Genomic DNA, 23,229 nt, shown 5'->3' on the forward strand with positions numbered 1-23,229 from the left:
TATACCGCTTTTTATGTTGTTTTTTTGTCATACTCTTTTGCCTCGTCCAAAGCAGTGCCCTTCGACTTGTATATTAAAAGCTGGGTATGTCCTGTTCTGTCTGTGGGAAGAAATGAAGAGTTCAGGCGCAAAACGCGATATATCCATTTTTCATTTTCAATAAAAAAAGGGGTTTTTAATTGGCGTATATCGCGTTTTGATAAAAAAACAAAACCGGGATTTACCCAATACAATTTCATAAGGATCAATCACGTTTTGCAGCAAATCAACGGGGCTACGATTAGCCCTTACTGACATACAATAATGGCTTTAACTAAAAACTAGAAAGAAAATGGTTTATATCGCGTTTTGAGCCTGAACTCTTCAAATACACTGTATATGAAAATATTTTCTATAAAAGGCCGTGGTATGTATTGTCCTGTCTGTGGAAAAGTGCACGTAAAAGATCCCATTCTACTAAACGAAAAATATAGCGTGTTTTCTTCCTGACTACGTGTCATGATGCCTGAATAGAAGTTTGACATCCAATAACTGATGTTGATTAATAAATTAATGATGTGTAATTAAACAAAACGATGGCGTCGTGGTTAGGCCATCGGTCTACAGGCTGGTAGGTACTGGGTTCGGATCCCAGTCGAGGCATGGGATTTTTAATCCAGATACCGACTCCAAACCCTGAGTGAGTGCTCCGCAAGGCTCAATGGGTAGGTGTAAACCACTTGCACCGACCAGTGATCCATAACTGGTTCAACAAAGGCCATGGTTTGTGCTATCCTGCCTGTTGGAAGCGCAAATAAAAGATCCCTTGCTGCTAATCGGAAGAGTAGCCCATGTAGTGGCGAGAGCGGGTTTCCTCTCAAAATCTGTGTGGTCCTTAACCATATGTCTGACGCCATATAACCGTAAAAAAATGTGTTGAGTGCGTCGTTAAATAAAACATTTCTTTCTTTAAACAAAACGAATTTCAACATACCATTATACCTCGCCATTGGTCCGTTAAAATTGTGTTGTCACGAATGAATGAATCAATCAATGTATGTATAAACGTTAGTGTAGTTTAACGACACCACTAGAGCACATTGATTTATTAATCATCGGCTATTGGATGTCAAATATTCGGTAATTCTGACATACAATCTTAGAGTGGAAACCCGCTACATATGTTCCGTTATTAGCAAGGCATATTTCATATACACCAGCCAATAGGCAGGATAACACATACCACGGCCTTTGATATAACAGTCGTAGTGTACTGGCTGGAACGACAAATAGCCTAATGGGGCCCACCAACAGTGATCCATCCTAGGTATGAATGTATAACGATAGCCCAGCACAAAGATGTACATCTGTTATTGGGAGTCAAGCAAAGGTTATTTTAACTGTGTGTATACTCCACTCACAACAGTTTAAAACATAGGGTTTTTTCTTTTGCTTCAAGCAGTAATTTCTAAATTATTTCTGAGTATAATCACTTGCAAATTCATCCAGCACTACAGGACCCTAACATTTCAAAAGTGTTTGCTTATGTTCTTGATCAGAAATTCGAGTACTTTGTTTTGCAGGTAACTCTTACATGTTCCAAGCACATGGCTACTTGACACAGTGGTACTAGATGAAATAAAATTGCATACATTTTTTTGCCCAGATAAAACTATTTTTTTTACAACCAACACACTCACATTTATGACCAATCACAAGACTTGTGGTGTTCACTTCTCTATCAAAAGTTCGGTGCACCTCGAACTTTGATTCAGCCGGAAGTTATTTGGTTTAGTACTTAGATGAGTAACATATATTAGTTACTCACAGTTATTAAAGGTTCGTGTGCTCGTGTGTTCAGAAAGCACAGCAGTGTCTCCAGTAACGGATCCAGGAGGGGTTCCAGGGGTCCGGACCCCCCCCCCCCCCCCCCCCCACACCACACACACCCTTTGAAAACCGACCATAACCTTTAAGGGGAAACGTGATTATATTAACTGTTCTTTGTAAAAGGAGAGATCAGTCATCACATTTGGACACCCCTCCCCCTTTAAGAAATCTTGCATCCGCGCCTGGTCTCGTTTAATAAATACAAAACACAGGATTAATCGGCTCATTCGTAATGATGACATTATAATCATAAATGAAAACTTCATTTTTTTCTTTATTAAACACCATATTCCTTTGCACATCTTTTTATGATCTTCTCTTTATATTCCTGAAATTGCCTTCATATATATTATTGTTATGTGCATGATATGATATATCATCATCATCGTCTTATTATTAGTACCAGCCTCGGTGGCGTCGTGGTTAGGCCATCGGTCTACAGGTAGGTACTGGGTTCGGATCCCAGTCGAGGCATGGGATTTTTAATCCAGCTACCAACTCCAAACCCTAAGTGAGTGCCCCGTAAGGCTCCATGGGTAAGTGTAAACCACTTGCACCGACCAGTGATTCATAACTGGTTCACTAAAGGCCATGGTTTGTGCTATCCTGCCTGTGGGAAGCGCAAATAAAAGATCCCTTGCTGCCTGTCGTAAAAGAGTAGCCTATGTGGCGACAGCGGGTTTCCTCTAAAAAACAGTGTCAGAATGACCATATGTTTGACGTCCAATAGCCGATGATAAGATAGAAAAATAAATGTGCTCTAGTGGCGTCGTTATATAAAACAAACTACTTTTTACTTATTATTGTATTCCATTTCTATCTCATACTGTGTACATGTTAGAAATTGTGATTCAAGACAGCACAACCTCGGCCTGGCTAAACTGACCCAGGGGGATAATAAATGTGTCCGTTTTCTTTTCAGCTAACTGGGGAAACATGCATGTAGTTGAAGTAAATATAGTTTTGAATGTATCAATGATACGCTGATAAACACGATATTAGTGAAATGCGGTCATCATAGCCATCATGTGATATATACTGTGATAGCCGCACGCTAGTTTATTTATCTAACTAAAGTGCACAAGATGAAGTCTGTACAGCCCACTATTTCGCTAGCTCTTTTCGGACTCGCCGTGGGCTTGGCGGTGAAACCTATTGGTGACGAACCCACACCAGTTCCATTCTACACCGTGGATCTGGATCAGCCAGAAGAGAAACGATGGGACCATATCATAAAAGAGTATGCAGAAGACGTCAAATATGTTCAAAAAATTATGAGGTAAAAATGTATTGACAGAAACATAGCGTCACATTGATATCAAAAATGTTTTGTGCCGAATTTACAAAGCCTTAAACGCGTGTAACTACATATATTTGCATTGCTTAAACACGTGCGTTTAAGAAATGCTGGCTTCGGAAATTCGGCCCTTTGAGTCTCAATTATAAAGTACAGTTTTTGTCAGACTCGGATCCAGAAAATAGGTATGGGGTGCATACCACTCTCACCTCCACTGTACCTCAGTATCGAAGTAAATACTGGGCCGAATTTACGAAGCCTGATTTTCTTAAAGGCAGGTGTTTAAGCATTGTAACTGTGTGTAGTTACACATGTGTAAGTCTAAAACAGGTGTTTAAGCATTGTAACTGTCTGTAGTTACACGTGTGTAAGTCTAAACCAGGTGTTTAAGCATTGTAACTGTCTGTAGTTACACGTATGTAAGTCTAAACCAGGTGTTTAAGCATTGTAACTGTCTGTAGTTACACGTGTGTAAGTCTAAACCAGGTGTTTAAGCGTTGTAACTGTCTGTAGTTACACGTGTGTAAGTCTAAACCAGGTGTTTAAGCGTTGTAACTGTCTGTAGTTACACGTGTACAAGTCTGAAACAGGTGTTTAAGCGTTGTAACTGTCTGTAGTTACACGTGTGTAAGTCTAAACCAGGTGTTTAAGCGCTGTAACTGTCTGTAGTTACACGTGTGTAAGTCTAAACCAGGTGTTTAAGCACTGTATCTGTCTGTAACTGTCTGTAGTTACACGTGTACAAGTCTAAACCAGATGTTTAAGCACTGTAACTGTCTGTAGTTACACGTGTGTAAGTCTAAACCAGGTGTTTAAGCACTGTAACTGTCAGTAGTTACACGCGTGTAAGTCTAAACCAGGTGTTTAAGCACTGTAACTGTCTGTAGTTACACGCGTGTAAGTCTCAACCAGGTGTTTAAGCACTGTAACTGTCTGTAGTTACACGTGTACAAGTCTGAAACAGGTGTTTAAGCGTTGTAACTGTCTGTAGTTACACGTGTACAAGTCTGAAACAGGTGTTTAAGCATTGTAACTGTCTGTAGTTACACGTGTGTAAGTCTAAACCAGGTGTTTAAGCACTGTAACTGTCTGTAGTTACACGTGTACAAGTCTAAACCAGGTGTTTAAGCACTGTAACTGTCTGTAGTTACACGTGTGTAAGTCTCAACCAGGTGTTTAAGCACTGTAACTGTCTGTAGTTACACGCGTGTAAGTCTCAACCAGGTGTTTAAGCACTGTAACTGTCTGTAGTTACACGCGTACAAGTCTGAAACAGGTGTTTAAGCGTTGTAACTGTCTGTAGTTACACGCGTACAAGTCTGAAACAGGTGTTTAAGCATTGTAACTGTCTGTAGTTACACGTGTGTTTAAGCGTTTTAACTGTCTGTAGTTACACGCGTACAAGTCTAAACCAGGTGTTTAAGCGTTGTAACTGTCTGTAGTTACACACGTACAAGTCTAAACCAGGTGTTTATGCGTTGTAACTGTCTGTAGTTACACGCGTACAAGTCTAAACCAGGTGTTTAAGCGTTGTAACTGTCTGTAGTTAAACGCGTACAAGTCTAAACCAGGTGTTTAAGCACTGTAACTGTCTGTAGTTACACGCGTACAAGTATAAACCAGGGGTTTAAGCATTGTAAAATACTAAATGTTTGACATCCAATAGCCGATGATTAATAAATCAATGTGCCCTAGTAGTGTCGTTAAACAAAACAAACTTTTTAGTGCATTTCGGAATACTCTAGGTTGGCTTTTTAAAGCTATTTCCCCACCTTAGAAATATTCTGCATCCTTTCCTGGTTTGGATACAGTTTTGTAGCGCACAGACCCCCCCCCCCCCCCCCCCCCCCATTTTATTTTCCTTTGAACTCTGCATTGTGCATAGATACGAGTTTGTATGCCTGAATGGCGCTGTCGTTCAAATATACTTAAAAGGCAACTTCGTCGTTTACAGTATTTGAAAATCTGAAAATGAAAATAAGTAGGCCTATCATAATGAACTCGAACTCTTATAAACTTCGTTTACCACAGACTAGACCCCCTGTATAAGTTCCTATACACGCACCTGCTCTCTCTCTCTCTCTCTCTCTCTCTCTCTCTCTCTCTCTCTCTCTCTCTCTCTCTTATGTTCTTTTTCGTTATTTCCAGCGAAGTGTTTCCCAAAGAACTTATCCCATTGCTGGAGTTGGCTGCCCAGTATCTTGATGAAAAGGTCGAAGATCCCTATGCAAACGAGATGATAGGTAGGACGATATGTAGGACGTTAGTGTACTAATGAGTTATTTATATAATAGGAAAACAATGAAGAATTGAAATTTAAGACACACACACACACACACACACACACACACACAGACACATGCACACACACACACACACACACACACAGAGAGAGACAGAGAGAGATAGAGAGAGAGAGAGAGAGAGAGAGAGAGAGAGAGAGAGAGACGGAGAGAGAGAAAGACAGAGAGAGGGGGAGATGGAGGGAGAGGGGGAAGAGGGAGGGGAAGGGAGAGAGAGAGGAGGGCTGGACAGAGATGGGGAGATATCTAGGGAGGGGAAGGGAGAGAGAGAGGGGGCTGGACAGATAGGGGGAGATATCTATACGAGAGTGAGAGAGAGATAGAGTCAGAGACACACAGAGAGAAAGACGGAGAGAGCTGATATTTACCACGATGTTATGCTCCTAGTCCATCTATAAGACGACTGCCATTTTATAGCGCACGGATAATCGTCTTCGTAAACACCACGTAGAATAATAATCCAAGTAAGAAACTTTGATGAGTTTATTTTGTGGACGAAGTAAAGTTGTAAGTAATGTAGCTCAGGTCGACCTTGCGATCACACAGACCAGTCGCCGACTGACTTTTCTGAATAATGTTGCGATTGTGCCACGATCGTAGTAGATTCGTCGCCGATCCAATGTGACCTGAATGCTTTTGCAATGGTGTTACAACGATCGGCATCAGTCGGCAATCCAAAAAAAATCATCCTTCGTAAGAGTTCAACATACTGAACTTCGGCGATGCAGCTAAACAGGTTCAGCGTGCTTGCGATTCTCAGTGTGCAAATTTTACACGTCGCATGACCGTAATGCGAGTGTATTTTGGTTTTCCGAATCCCGACCGTTATATTTGATTTGTGTAATCGCAAGGTCGAACTGCGCCAGCCTTAAGTTAACCCTGTCTAGTCCAGCTCGAGTCATCTCTAGCCCTCTCCTTTTTGATATACAAGTTACAACATTCAATAAGGGGCCGCCTACAGGCGACTCGAGCTATGTCTGGTCTAAAAACTAGGGTCTGCGGTGGCTTTAATATGGTAGTTGTTTTGTTGCAGGAATAGCCATTGCGATGAATGTCACTTTGGGTGATGTCCTACTTCTTAATATGATGTATGACGAAACCACGTGAGTGATGTTTGTGATTTGTTGTAATTAATTTAAAAATATATATTTCTTACTTATCATGTAACAGCTGCCCATTTGAGAAGTTCGGCTAACAGGTTGGGTTTTTTACATCATTGTCACAAAGTTTCATGAATTTTTGAAGGATGGTTTATATTTTTTGGATGTAGTACAAATTACAAAGTTTTCTTCTAATTACTTTTAGAGATACGAGCTAATGACCGTTTGTCTAATTAGCTTGACCTCATGAATTCGAATGGCAGTATCTCCGCTAATATTCCAAATATTCCCAGTAGTCCAAATAGCATAACAACGGGTCCAAGTTCAAAACGCACCTAACTTTAAATAGAACATTTAATACTACCATGCCTGATATTGATGAGACATGTGATATCACTTTATATAAAGTGTTATTTTATCTGGCTTGTGAATTCATGTAGTTTGAACTAGTACATGTATTAGTGTACCAGTTACTTTTGTCCTTGAATTTCGAGTCGAAACGTGCGGGCTACCGGGAAACTTGGATGACGTATTTTGTGTGAAACTAAAATAATCGAAGATGCTTCCTATAATCTCTGAAACTAGAAGCATTATAACTCCTTGGCCATTATCTTTGATATAGTTTAATGGTTGTAATATCGATATCTATGGTGTATAACTTGATTAAAACGTTGTATATAGTAGCTTTGGTCACATAATGTACGTTGCTATTGTTATTTATGGGATTTGATTTTAAAGCTCTTTTGAACCATGACAATACTGTCAGTTCCATTAACTAAAATAAAATAGCTCTCTATTCCGCGTTGGATCTCTATCAAACGCGGAACAGAGGGCTATTTTATTTCAGTTTGAGCTAATGCTGCAATTACTAATAATTAATTAATTTACCTGACATCGAGGAATGACGCACAGAATTCGATGTGCCGATTCTTTGTGAAGATAAAAGAAAGAAAGAAATGTTTTATTTAACGACGCACTCAACACATTTTTTATTTACGGTTATATGGCGTCAGACATATGGTTAAGGACCACACCGATATTGAGAGAGGAAACCCGCTGTCGCCACTTCATGGGCTACTCTTTTCAATTAGCAGCAAGGGATCTTTTATATTCACCACCCGACAGATAGGGTAATACATACCACGGCCTTTGATAAACCAGTCGTGGTGCACTGGCTGGAAGGAAAAATAGCCCAATGGGCCCACCGACAGGGATCGATCCCACATCGACCGCGCATCGAGCGACCGCTGTACCACTGGGCTACGTCTCATCCCTTATAAAGATGAGTGTAGTTCAAAACATTTCTTTTTAACAGGGTTTTGAGAGGTGACATACCTGTAATACGAGTAATGAAGACTTGTATAATTAACATACACACACAAACTAAATTCCTTTCAGATTTTGCAGAATTTTTTAAACGTTAAAGCGTGTCTCTCTGAAAACATGGACTTTGGACATGGCCAATTCTAGTTATCTGTCTTCTGTGTATTAGGGGCGGGATCTAGCTGGCATATCAAAGGGCGTGGTATGTGCTCTCTTGTCTGTGGAAAAGTGCATATAATTATATAGAGAATAATACATGAGTGGCCGTTAGATACCATTTATCTTACAGTGAGTTGTTTTAAAATGTATCTGACAAGCGAAAGTGAATTTGATACGTTTTTTAAACAACGAGTTGTAAGATAAATGGTATCTAACAGACACGAACGTATTATTCTATTTCTTACATATCTTCAAAGACTAGATTTTAAACACATGTTAACATATATTTCGACTAAACGTTATTTACAGCTCTTGCACGTACGCGTGACAGACAAATGATTGTCAGCTTAACTATACGTCACATTGTAATCGATTTCGATCGTGCTGGGTTTTTTCATTGGACGTATGGCATTGGTGATATGGTCATAACCCAGGAGCAGCCAGTCGTATGTCTTGAAATTGTTAACACACGTACATGTGTAAACCAGTATGTGTTATCAAAAATAACGAAGGATGTTCTCGCCAACGGGTGTGTAAGAAAAAGGATTCCCTGCAGCTAATGCAAAAAAACTATAGTGTGTTTTCACTAAGACTACAAGACAAAGATAACCAAATGTTCGACATCCATGTGTTCTGTTTACTTGTAGATTCAAGGGCGGTTCGCGTTTCGGACGGGCGTGCACCAGCATCGTGTCCGAGGACGTCAACGGACAAATCTGGCACGCAAGAAACATGGACTACGGATTTTCTGACAAGGTTCGAAATGTCACCATTGGAGTGCACTTCCAAACAGGAGGCTTGGTACTGTAGGGCGTCTTTTAGAACATTCTATAATAGAAAGAAAGTGTGACGGTACATGCTCTTAATTTCTTTTTCGCCTGTGGCGATATTAATTGTTTTAAAAGGCCGTGTGCAGTTCCAAATGCACTTAGCCCAGATGGGCAATTTGTTACGTAATACCCCTGCGCGACGGTGGTCGTGCTCTGTGCTTAATACACACCCAGCCAGTTGCGGAGGCCATGTGGCGAGTAGTTACGTAATACCTCTGCGAGTGCGGTTTCGACAACCGTGATTTTGGCGACCAAGGCGTCAGTAAGTCTGACGATCAGAGAAAAATATGCCGGCGTGGTGGTTGTGGAAAATCCACATGATACGTGAGGTACCGCCTTGTAACCCCAGGCGATATTCGCTGTCTCTGAGAGTTTTGAATAAATAGCTAGGGTTTAGATATATCTAGGGGAACCTAAAAGGAAGGCTTCCCGGGAACGTTAGTCCGTTTGGACTTTGGTAAATATATTATTTCTGCTCTGTGTATAACCTTGATGTGATTGATGTGACTTTAAATATTTTAATACTGTATTATACCAATATTATTTAGACGGTGCTGCCGGTCATCTGACGCAGTATTCTGTAGGCTCACCGTTCTGATATATATATATATATATATATATATATATATATAATATATATATATATATATATATATATATATATATATATATATATATATATATATATAAAGCTTAGCCAGTCATCCTAGAGGACCTAGGTAAACTGTAGGTTATTGTCTTTATTGTATTACAAGGTTATTGAATGAGTAGTTAGGGTTAATTAAAAATTAACCAGTTAGGAATAGTGTTGTAATTCCTTTATTAATTAAGTTCCCCTGGGAGCGTTTCTCCATTATCGCACGTGTGTGTGTTAGCGTTTCTCAATTATCACACGTGTGGGTGTTGTGTCACGGTGAAGTGATTAGCATATTGTGTAAACTAGACACCTAGAGATTAACTAATTAAGTGATCAGTTCTGGGTTGTTATTATTGTTGTTATTAATTAACTACTGCGGCAGTACATTTGTCAGCGTAGGTTAATACAGATTCCAAAGTGTATTGTGTTTTGTTGTGTTTTCTAGTGAACTAAACGTGCTATAATAATATATACTTTATATAAGATCTTATCTCTGATCATACCTAGACGAGCCACACTAGGGTTTTAAACTGCCCGTTACAGAGAGATCTAATAGATATACAGTTAGGAGAGATATTTGGATAATCGTGTTTTATTCGGTTACGGGTATTATAGGATCCCCGTGACAGAAAGAAATGTTTTATTTAACAACGCATTTAACACATTGTATTTACGGTTATATGGCGTCAGACATATGGTTAAGGACCACACAGATATTGAGAGAGGAAACCCGCTGTCGCCACTTCATGGGCTACTCTTGTCGATTAGCAGCAAGGGATCTTTTATATGCACCATCCCACAGACAGGGTAATACATACCACAGCCTTTGATATGCCAGTCGTGGTGCACTGGCTGAAACGAGAAATAGCCCAATAGGCCCACCGACGGGGATCGATCCCAGACCGACCGCGCATCGAGCGAGCGCTTTACCACTGGGCTACGTCCCTCCCTTCTATAATAGAAGGTTTATGGTAATTCAGAATCATATTTCCGCATAGACAAGTCAATGAGACATTTTGACAAGTTCAATTTCTTTGTTGCTTTAAGTTTTACAACTTATTTTGGGACATTACAAACATGGATGATGATGAGATGAATGGTGAAGCCACAGTATTTCCATTTTGGTATGGCACTACTTGACAGGGCCGCGTTCCAAGTCATCTCTGTGTCCATTACCACAGTTTGACACCCAATAGCCGATGTATTTTTCGTGCTGGGGTGTCGTTAAACATTTATTCATTCATTCATTCATTCATTCATTTATTTGTCTCTTTGTTAAATATGTATGGCGGTTTTATAATAAAAACAGCATATTGTGATAAATACATATTTACAATATTGAACAATTGATATACCTTAGTTGTTTGTTCCCATAAATCACTGTTAGGCATTTCGTTTATACAGAGGCTGCTACTCTCCACGACAATACGTCCTACCTACTTTACCTCTAGGAATAGACATAATAGATGTTTAACGACACCCCAGCACGAAACGGGGCGAGACGTAGCCCAGTGGTACAGCGCTCGCTCGATGCGCGATCGGTCTGTGATCGATCCCCGTCGGTGGGCCCATTGGGCTATTTCTCGTTCCAGCCAGTGCACAACGACTGGTATTTTAAAAGATCCCTTGCTGCTAATCGAAAAGAGTAGCCCATGAAATGGCGACAGCGGGTTTCCTCCCTCATTATCTGTGTTGTCCTTAACCATATGTTTGACGCCATATAACCGTAAATAAAACGGGTTGAACGCGTCGTTAAATAAAACATTTCTTTCTTTTTCCCAGCACGAAAAATACATCGGCTATTGGGTGTCAAACTATGGTAAATGCGAAAATAACGGGATGATCAACATCAATATAAAAATTCAAGAGTTAAATAAAAACGCAGTGTAAGGAACTGTGTAAAAATACAAATATCACAGATAGGTCAAATTAAAATTTAGAATAAAAGTCTGAATCACGTAAAAATTGTAATAAAAGTTCTGGATGGAATCGAAAGGATTCCATCACATTTCTTTGACCAAATATATCTTTTCCAGGTTTTTTTTTAGATGATGGCACTCCACCAAAATGTGGCGTATCGTCAGAATACACTGACAGTGTTTACCTCTAGGTGGATTACCACTTCTAAATATGACAAAGGGTCATTTTCTATGAGGATCTCCTTTAGTCCCGTCCGGAATACAACTTTTAAAAGCAAATGTCTGAAGATTGAACTAAAATGTACAACCAAACAAAACTGTATCTGTCAGCACTGGCTCAAGGAATAATGACTAAACTACACAAGCTTGGATCAGTTTTAGTTTTAAAGTTACCTAAAATAAATAGAGTGTTCCGGACGGAATTAAAGTGAGCCCCTTATTTGAAATGGCCCCATCTGAAGTACTAAATTTTATACTAAAATAGTTTTGTAAAATAAATCTATATCTATCTAAAGGTGAATCTTTAGTTTAATTTAAAACTTTACAGTTTTCCGAATTTGGTGTTCCTGGGAGGATTAATATCAGGGATATATATATGGACGATATGTGAAATAAGGGGCACAAGCACATCTTAATATAATGATAAAATATGAAAATAAAAGCTAATGTCTTTGGCCTCGCGTGGATCCTACGGCCATAGATATAGCATTCGTGGCGTACAAATAATATGGACCAAACGCATTTATTTTTTTGCTTTCAGACTATGTATTCAGCCATCACGTTTGTAGGATACGTTGGTGTGTTAACTGGCCAGAAACCTCACGGTTATACAATAACAGTGGATCAAAGAGGTTTGCTTATTGAATGGCACGGGCGTAGGAAGCGGAGGGGGTAGGGCAATGGGCATGTAGCAGCAGCGATGTTTTTTTTATATATTTATACATGTATTTATATATATGTATGTGTGTGTATGTGTGTGTGTCCCCCCCCCCTCAACACACACATACATACATACACACACACACACACACACAAACACACACACTTTTTGGCACCTTCCTACGCTCGTGAATAGTAATCGCTATTGTACGTATGTCAAGGGTTTGATAAAACCCACACTTTAAGGATGTCACTTTGACCATCGTTAATACATCACGTATATGTTATTTTTACAAATGTACTCCTAAAAATACGTAGTTTCCTCATTAACTATTAATATGCCTTAGTAAACATAGCCCACAATACATCGAGGATACATGCTATTGTACTTGCACGCGTGTATAATAATTGCTTGATGCTGCTGTGATGTGTTTTCATAGAATAATAACACTGGTTCTTTTGTCGTTACTGACGATGTTTTGTTATTTTTGTCTTATTCTTTGTGGTTCTCTGTTATCTTGTTTATCTTTCACAGATCAGGGTAATTGGTGGATGAATCTTTTGATTGGTTTGTTGGACCATAATGCATTGCCAGTCAGCCTGCTTGTTAGAGACGTGAGTACGTCATTAGCTACGTTTATATATATTTTTTAATGAATATATGTTTAACGACACCTCGGCACAGTTTTTAAACCACGGTAATTTAGTGTGTCTAGACAGTAAAGTGCCAAACCTTTTACCGTCCTATAAGCTACTCCAACCGAATAACAGCAATGCCAAAGAATGCAATTTCCCATAAATAGAACAACACGGTCTTTAACATATAAAGAGCTATATTCAGCCGAAGTCAAAGTTAAAATCACCCAAATAGCTCCTTAAGCTTACTTTCAATGAACCATTCCAAAACATGCTCCAAATTACTTCATGGTTTCGGGACTCAATCCTACAGGACATTCAAAATTCAATAACACCACAAATACCGATCCTGCTCGGGATGCTGGTGCTCTCTTGCACCTGCCAAGCGCGGGCGGTCCATTCTCCTACTCACCCCAACCCCTTTCATGTCCTGGACGAAGGAAGCGGCGTGATTCCTGTGCCAATGACAGCCGTGCGCCACAACAGCTTGCTCTGAATGTGCACGTTGAGCCCGATGACCTGACCTGACCTGACCTTTGACATATCAGTACCTATTTAGGACGAGGAAGAACTGACCTGGTCGCCAATGGTTATTGATCTTACAACCATTTGCGGTGATGCAATTAAAGGCTTTTTTTCGATTTATACAGACATTATACAGGCGTCTGAAAGCGCCTTTAGTGTTAATGTTTTCTGTAGTTTGTTTTAGCATGGTATGGCACCATGCCTCAATAGTCTAGCGCCGTCTTGTCTTAATCAGCACCATGCCTCAATAGTCTAGCACCGTCTTAATCAACACAATGCTATCCTGAGATTTAACAACCCTTTTTCAATAATTAATTAAGAAATTGCCTTTACTCAGAAAATGTATTATTAATTAATAAAATATCGCAGTTATATATTTTGCCATTTATTTATTAAAGCAAGCACATTAATTACATTTATTTTTATTCCATTTAATGTTTTGCCTTAAGAGAAAAAACCGAGTGCCCTGAAAATGGTAAAAATTACCCCAAGTGTTTAGTGTACCATAACTTGCCAAATGTCTCGGGAAAACACCAAGTGTTGAACATTTTCAGTCAAAGGTGCAATGTTCTCTTACAACATTGTATGGTATTTTTGTCTAAAAGTCAATTTCTTAATGGAAGTAGGTTGTTGTTTTCATGTCTGTATATTGCTTTCATATTTAGTCATGTCGCATTTGTTTCTGAGTGCATAATAACGACCCACAATCCAAGATGTTCATATCTTATTATATCTGAAAACGAGTAAAAGTTTATGTTCGTCATCGTTTGGAGTGTGCAGAATTATCTCACATCATAACGAATCAATAGGATGTATTGCTGTACTGATTTTCTCGTTCCAGCCAGTGCACCACGACTGGTATATCAAAGACCATGGTATGTGCTATCATGTCTGTGGGACGGTGCATATAAAAGATCCCTTGCTACTAATGAACCAAAAATGTAGCGGGTTTCCCCTCTAAGACTATATGTCAACATTATAAAAAAATTGACCTCCAATAATCGATGATTAATATATCAATGTGCTCTAGTGGTGTCGTTAAACAAAACAAACAAACTTTTTTGTTATACTGATGGAAAGAAATAAGGGAACATACAAACAGTAACAGCCAATCTTGACTGCCACCGAACCCACAGTATCAGGAATTTACCCGAGTTACCGGCAGTCAATCACATAGTACTGGTATTCGACCCCCCCCCCCCCCCCCCCCCCCCCCCCCCCCCCCCCCCCCCCCCCCCCCCCCCCCCCCCCCCCCCCCCCCCCCATTCTATCTCCGTGGTTTAAATAGGCATAAACACTTTAGTAGTGAATTCAGTTCGGTGTGAAATACCACTGGACGAATTTGCATAGCCTTTTTGTTCTTCTTAAACGCAGGTGTTTAAGCATTGTAAATGTATACAGTTAAACGTGTGTAATGCATAAACAGACTTTGTAAATTCGCCACGTTCTTTCAGTCAGTATATAAGCTACTTACAAAATTCCAGTCTCACCAAATTCTGACTAAACAAGAGATTGGCTGTAACTTGTGCAGACATTGGGACAAACACAAACACACAGGATGTAGATAAATGAATATACTAAGGAAGAAATCAGGAATAATGTTTTAGTTTTCATTTGGACTTATTTCGATGCTTATATCCAACTGTGGTTCAAGCATGTTGGCTCTGGGTAGGTACCGATACCAAAGTAAGGACCTAGTACGTACCAGCCTGAAGTCCAATTGCTTATCCGCTATGCCAGCAAGAACTGTGTATCTTTAATATGGATTCATCTACATATCTAGTTACCAAATTGGGAAATGTATATGTCATCACAATAATGCATATTTAGTAGTAGTACCAGCCTTAAAGGGACATTCCTGAGTTTGCTGCATTGTAAGATGTTTCCGACTAATAAAATATTTTTACGATTAAACTTACATATTAAATATATTTTCTTGTTTAGAATATCAGTGACTGTATATTCAATGCGTTTCTGGTCGTCTTAATATTTGTAAGAAGCCCAAACTGGATTTTGTCCAAAAAAAAATTTTTAGGAAATAAATTCAATTTAACCTAGTACAAATATTAGAACGATCAAAAACACGTTTAATATACAGCGACTAATATTTTATGCAGAAAAATACATTTGCTATGTAATTACAATCGTTAAAAAGTCTCTGTTAGTCAACAACATCTTAAAAATCTTAACTCAGGAATGTCCCTTTAAGTCCAGTGGCTTAGCTTAACCACTACACCAACGAGGACTTTATATATTTAATATGGATTCGTCTACACAACTAGTAGGGGGAAGTCATACTTAATTACAATAATGTATATATTTGATGTTTTGAAAATAAATGATCATATAAAGGTAAGACCAGTCAATCATTGTTTTTGTATTATTATTATTCAGACATTGGCCTATTTCAAAGACTTCGAAAGTGCTATTGAAAACTTGGCCCAGACCGACACCGTCGCGCCCGCGTACTTCATCATTGGCGGTGTCCATCAACATCAGGGGGTCGTCGTCACCAAGTCACGGATAGGAGCAGACGATTTCTGGTACATTGGCGCCGAAAAGAATTACTCAAAGTTAGTGCTTACCATTACAGCATTATTATAATGATTCATTATTGCATATCACGTCTATGTACACTTTGTGTTTTTACAATACATTTTTATGTAAAAGCTGGATATGGATTTTTTTGTAACCTAAAAAACTGTTTCAAGTGTACAGTAAATACATGATTATGCATTAACTGAAAGTAAGGTATAACACGTACAAAATGTAAAACAAGTATTAAAGAATAATTGAAATTATATCTAAAGATCCAAAGCACTGATCAATGGTATATAATAAATAGAATGTTTTCTATTGTCTAATAGTCATTGTACATCAGTGAAATCTGTTTTATCTCATAACAAACAGGGCTTCTAAATTATGGTAGCCCCACTCCCATGGCTCTTGATATTCAGTGTTGGGCTAGTAAATAATTACTATATCTAGCCCGACGGCTAGTGGAAAAAAAAACACCTTGTCAAATGCTGCATAATTTACATGTTTTGTAAATATGAATATCCTGTCCCCTCTTTCCACCCCAATCTAAGGATTTTTAAACTCAATCTTCCTTTTTAGGTGGCATACCTGATTATTACTATTAAAGTACTGTCGGAAATAGAATAAAGATGATTTTCGTCGATTATTTCTTACATATTAAACTGACAAGTAAATATTTTGTAAATATCTATTTAATGATAGTCTACCTAATTGAACATTTACTTGGTTGGGCGATCATTGATGTTCACGGTGGTGTTTACTCTTGAAATTAAAAGAAAAATGTCAGTGAACAGGTGATTTGTGCACTTAATTGGAACAGACTATAACACATTTTGGTCAACGTGTCAATTTCATTGCTGTTACATTATGTGAGGGATTGTTTCTAATGATGATTTGCCCCTATTCCTCTCCAAAACAAAATATTTGTAATCATATTTAAGTAACTTTTGAGCAAAACTGTCAAGAGCCATTATAACGATTCATTATACCGGCATTAAAGGTGCTATCTCAGTATTACCCAATGAGTTATTGCAAATCTTCTTTTTTTTCTTCTTTTTTTTGAATAAACTTTTCATTTAACATTTAAAGAAGACACCTTTAACAATATGACCATAAATGATTATAGGAAATAATTTTATCTACTGGTAGAAAATACTTTTTTATTGGAGAATCTTTATCACAGCTCGCATTATATAGCACCTTTAAATTGTTGCAAGATTGTGTAAATTTCTAATGTACTTATATTGAATTTATATTCAATAAATATGCTTGTCATAATTAATAATTTATGCTGCAATTCAAACTAATTAGTTAACTTGCAGTTTTAAATTAAAAGTTTGTTTAAGGGTAAATGAAATTGACACATATCGATCAAAATATGTTATAGTCTGTTCCAATAAAGGTCACAAATCACCTGTTTACTGACATATTTAGTTTAATTTCAAGAGTAAAACACCACCTTGTACATTAGTGAGAGCCCAAACAAGTAAATGCTAAATTAGGTAAAGTATCATTGAATGGGTATTTACACAATATTTACTTGTCAGTTTAATATGTAAGAAATAATCGACGAAAATCATTTTTATTCTATTTCCGACAGTACTTTAGTAAAATTGTATTTATTTAAAGTAGGGCTAGTGAATTTTTTATCATGGCTAGTACATTTTTAAAATCACCGATCCCATGGCTAGTGGATTTTTATAAAATTCTAGAAGCCCTGACAAAATTATAGAAATAAAGCACTATTTTGACTTAGATGATCCGTGTCAACAGAAATATTAGCATAAGTTAAAAATTGTAATATCGGTATAAGTTATAAATCGGACCACTCAGTAATTTCACTCGAATTATCAGTTCATCAAAAATAACGAGAACCAGTTTACTGGAAATTTAATTCAAGTCTGCTTTAAGATAATAACTACGTTCAGCTTATTAAAGAAATTATAAAGGAAACTACTAAGGAATACCAAGTTTCAGCAGAAGATTATAAAGATTTTTAAAATGCGGATAAGAAGCGATACTATTTTATATTCAACAAAACGAAAACAAGACAAAACAAAGAAAGAAAATATCACGAAAAAATGTATATTTAAATTATAATCAATATCCCAAACATTAACTAATGAAGATCCTAAAATATTACAGGAGAAAAATATACATTATTACGGAGTGAAAAAACATAAAAGGCATTATATTTAGGTGTAAAGCAAAATGGTATGAAGAGGGAGAAAAAAGGACAGAATACTTTCTAAATTTAGAAAAGAGAATCTATACTAATCAAAACATATCAGAAATATTTTATGAATTTAATGTTTTACACACTGAGAACTCTGAAATATTAAAAGCAACATCAAATTATAATAAAGTACACGAGTAGTTATTATAAACGATGACAAGAAAACAATTCACGAATATTAATGTAAAACTGTTAGAAAATGAAATGTGAAGGAATTATATTTTAATGAATGTACAGAAGTAATTAAAGAGATGACAAATGGAAAAGGTCCAGGATCAGATGGATTTAGTGTTGTATTTTATACATATTTTTGGGAAGAAATTGGAATTTTCGTCTGGCGTTCTACCAACTTTGCATATAATTCTGGTAGTTTATTCGATTTTCAGATGCAAAAAAAGTAGGGGAATAAGAATTTACAATTGCCAACACTGTGGGGAATGGTTATATGATAATAGTGAATTAATTGTGCAAACATTACAACTGGTAGTTCAGTATTACAGTAGCTTTTATGACCACCAAAGATCTTGAAAGACGATTGGGGTCAGAAGTGAAATTTGAAATTTGATGTTTTTTATCAGTAAATCGCAAATTCAAACAATAAAAATGACTAAAAACAAAACAATAACAACTGTATGATCACCATAATGAAAACGATTGACAGAAATTATGTTCCACAGTAATCAAATGAATGAATGAATGAATGAATGAATGAATGTTTAACGGCACCCCAGCACGAAAAATACATCGGCTATTGGGTGTCAAACTATGGTAAATTCACAGTAATCAATCGACCTTCCTGGAAATTGTCAAAATCGAGAATAAACCCCACGCACATGTACGGGGCAACTGCGTGATGCACGTGCAAACTATGGAATGTGTTTAGGTGTGTTGATAAACAGACCTGAATGTTTTTTACTAGGATGTCTGTGGTCAAAACGGTATGTTCGGTCTAATAGTTGATATTAACATTAATATTTCAGGTTCCGCTACTCTTTTTGAAGAGTATAGATAAACTTATTTTTCAGGATATCTGTAGTGCAAATATAAATGTTGGTTCTTTTCCCGATTTCTTCAAATGCGAACGGGAATGTAGACAGGGTGAACCTATTTCTCCTTATTTGTTCCTTATATGTATAGAATTATTTCTCTTGCGGTAAAAAGAAATTAGCATATTAAAGGCATACGCATAAATAATCAGATGTACACCATATTTCAATATGCAGACGATACAAACTTTACTTTAGATGGATCAGAAATAACGTTATTAGAAGTATTAAAAACGCTTGAAAACGTTGCCCAATGTCCTGGACTTAAACTTAATACAGATAAGAGTGTGGCTATTTGGTTTGGCTGAAAGTCAGGTTCAAATCCAAAACTGTGTCCTCACATACCGCTGCATTGGTCAAGAGAACCATTTAAAATTCTTGGGATAATCTTTTCGACAGATCTATGTCAAATGTTCTCACTAAATATTGAAAAACAGTTATCAAAAACAAGAAATATACTATTTTCTTGGGTCTAACAATTAATGAAAAAATAACTATAATTAAATCTCAAATTCTTCCTCTCTACACACACTTATTCGTTGCTCTTCCTGTAACAGATAAAACTTTTTTCAAGAAATTAAATACATGTAAACTGTTTTACAAATGTATCTGGAACGGTAAGAGGGACATAATATTAAGCGAACAGTGCTAATGAATGATTTTTAAAATGGTGAACTCAAAATGATAGATACGATATCTTTTTGCAAATATATGTTAATTAGTCTCAAAATGTATTCCAAATTTATTTTGTAAAGACATCTTATCCGATTTCGTAGTTGTAAAAACAAATGAATTTCAGAGCAAAACACAAATTATTCAAACATCACTGCTTAAATATTTTCCCTCCCAAATCAATCAAACTATTTCTTAATTGGTACAACAAAGGCCTAAAAAATATATAAAAGATATACTTTCCCCAAACGGGGAAATTCAAAAATGTATATCGCTGCAAAGAAAATTTAATTCAAATGGTAATTACTTGCTTTATTTCAGATTAATTAACTACATTCCTAAACACCTGTTACATAGAATACAAGGGGGAAAAAATAATGTTGCTACCCTAGGTGATGATTCTTTTTTAACAAGACTGCAGTGTAACGATATTAAGTTCCAAAATTCTGCTATGTAAAATAATTAAGACATCATAAAGTAAATCAGTATATCATATAGGTATACAGATATGAAGGTTTATATTTTTATTTTGTTTTGTTTTAGTTGGTTTTTGGTTGAGACAAATTATGACCACTGGGAACCTGCACCAACATCAGATGACAGAAGGTAAAAATTATGATTGAATGAATGAATGAATGAATGAATGAATGAATGCATGAACTTCCCAACATAAACAAAGACATTGCCTTTTGGAAGAAGGTAATAACAACACGTCATATAAACTTCACTGTTTCAAGGTAAGAATCAAAGACAACTGACTAAAAGTGCATCATCAGTTTAATACATTGTAGTACTATCAGATGCAATGCATCGGGGAATAACAGGTCTGTCTTGGGGTACAGTGAAAACTATAAATAGCCACAGTAATAGACAAAAGGGACATCTTTAATGGGGTTTTCCAGAGAACTATTGTCATAAGCGTACAACATGGGTGGATGGGATGCAAATCCTCGAATTCGGGCAAAAGCGATGCATATATTGAGGTGGCCTAAAATCTTTTCATTATTCTATTCTCAGTACTATTTGCAATCCATGTAAAAAGAAATCATAGTCATTCGTTTGCAACCCTACGTAGCTGTTTGGTGGTAATCTTAAAATGAATAAACGTTGTTACTCACATTCGGTCATTTTCGTTTCATTCGGACAAAAATCAGCCTGACCCCATCCATCCCCTACAAAATTGAGAACCAGTACGCCTATGACTATTGCCTTTTATAACAATCCGTCCTCTCGCACCCCGCTAGTTACGATCCTGAATGAAGGACTTTGAGGAACAAAAATTAAAATACACATACATGTAATTGAATATTTAGAAGACATATCGTGTGTAAGATAGCTGGATACCTGTTTCAAGAATTCTGGCCTTTTGCAGTACACATATTTGTCTTATCTTTCTCTCTTAATACCTCAGACATGCTGCAATAAAGGCAATGATGGTGATGGGAAGGCAGCAGATCTCCGTTCAGAACTTATTCAATGTGATTTCCACACCACTGGTGAAAAACAAGTAAGTACAATTCTCGTTATCCGTAAACAGAACTTTTTTCTTCTGTTTACGGTGACTTCATTAAACATTATAGGGACTAACTAAAATAACTTTTTTAAGAATAACAAAACTATCTAGTTAAATACAGACCAACATAATCAAACAAATCCTTCACTGTGAAAGGAAATGGAATGTTAATTTTAAGACACCCCAGCACATTTTGAACTATGTTAAAGATATCCGCTGCCACAACATGGAATACTCCAACCAAATAGCTCTACTACCGAGGTATCTTCAGTCGGCTTACTACATAATGAGACCTTTATTAAAATAGTAATTAAAATACGGTAATAGTTAAGTTATTGATATGTCATTGATATCTAGATAATCACCAAAAAAACTAAAGACGGATTTGAAATTTGGAAATGTAAAATTTTAGAAACATTACATTTATTTATATATTCTATATTACATTTTGGCCAACTTTCTTCTTTAAATTTATTTATTTATTTATTTATTTATTTATTCATTTAATTATTTATTTTGATGTAGCCGTTTAATCTAATATAAACATAATACATGATGGTATCAAACAGATTTCGTTTGAAAAATGTAATAAATATGTTATTTAAGGATTATCATATTTTGAACGATAAACTGTTTGGGGGGGGGGGGGGGGTTGTTGTTGGGTTTTTTTTCGTTTGGGGGTTTGTACTCATACTTTCATAAATATATTTCAGGAAGACAATTTACAGTGTAGTGATGTCAGCAGCTCAGCCAAGTTTAATGAAAGCCTGGGTGCGATACCCAGAATAAAACTCGTCCAGTGGAATGAATACCATTTGTCGTGGATTTTACGGCTTTCTATTTTTCTGTGTTGTACATTGTATACAATGATGTTTTCGCCAAGTTTTGTGCTTTTATATCAACATTGAATAATATTTTGGATTTCGGGTACTGTGAAACAAATAGATATTAATATGGGTTTGTGTGAGATCGGATCAGCGCACTGTGGAAAAGTAGTTATTTGGGGGTTCGGATGGGGCAAAGTTTCCAGGGGGTGGGGGGGGGGGGGGGGGTATGCTCCACCGTAAGATTTTAAAAACTAGAAGGAAGGAAGAAATTAATTATTTAACGATGCGCTCAACACATTTTATTTACGGTTACATGGCGTCGGACATATGATTATGGACCATACAGATATTGAGAGAATAAACCCGCTTTCGCCACTTCTTTTCGATTAGCAGCAAGGGTTCTTTTATATGCACCATCCACAGACATGATAGTACATACCGCGGCCTTTGTTGCACTAGTTGTAGAGCACTGGCTGGAACGAGAAATAGCCTTGAAAACTAGATGTCCTAAAATGCAATTTCCTGCATTCTACAAGTAAAATGGGCGGGACGTAGCCCTGTGGTAAAGCCGTTTATCGATGCGCGGTCGGTGTGGGATCGATCCCCGTCGGTGGGCCCATTGGGCTATTTCTCGTACTAGCCAGTGCACCACGACTGGTATATCAAAGGCCGTTTTATATACTACCCTGTATGTGGGATGGTGCATATAAAAGATCCCTTGCTGCTAATTGAAAAGAGTAGCCCATGAAGTGACGACAGCGGGTTTCATCTCTCTATATCTGTGTGGTCCTTAACCATATGTCTGACGCCATCAATCCGTAAATAAAATGTATCGAGTACGTCATTAAATAAAACATTTCCTTCCTTCCTTCTACAAGTAAAATTCATCTCTGCCAATAATAGTTCATAATAATTCAGAA

The 23,229-nt window shown here is 37.2% G+C and overlaps 1 protein-coding gene across 1 annotated transcript; it reads left to right on the forward strand.

Moving 5' to 3' along the window:
- The first annotated feature begins 2,954 nt into the window (after positions 1 to 2,954).
- On the forward strand, positions 2,955 to 22,317 carry LOC121369748 (N-acylethanolamine-hydrolyzing acid amidase-like). The gene is made up of 8 exons (XM_041494806.1): positions 2,955 to 3,148; positions 8,699 to 8,852; positions 12,198 to 12,288; positions 12,852 to 12,931; positions 15,872 to 16,050; positions 20,513 to 20,575; positions 21,381 to 21,476; positions 22,196 to 22,317. The coding sequence occupies exons 1-8, from the start codon at positions 2,955 to 2,957 to the stop codon at positions 22,269 to 22,271; spliced, it is 933 nt and encodes a 310-aa protein (XP_041350740.1). The 3' UTR covers positions 22,272 to 22,317.
- Positions 22,318 to 23,229: the final 912 nt, after the last annotated feature.

Source organism: Gigantopelta aegis, chromosome 4 (genome assembly GCF_016097555.1).
Source record: "Gigantopelta aegis isolate Gae_Host chromosome 4, Gae_host_genome, whole genome shotgun sequence".
Taxonomy (NCBI): Eukaryota; Metazoa; Mollusca; class Gastropoda; order Neomphalida; family Peltospiridae; genus Gigantopelta; species Gigantopelta aegis.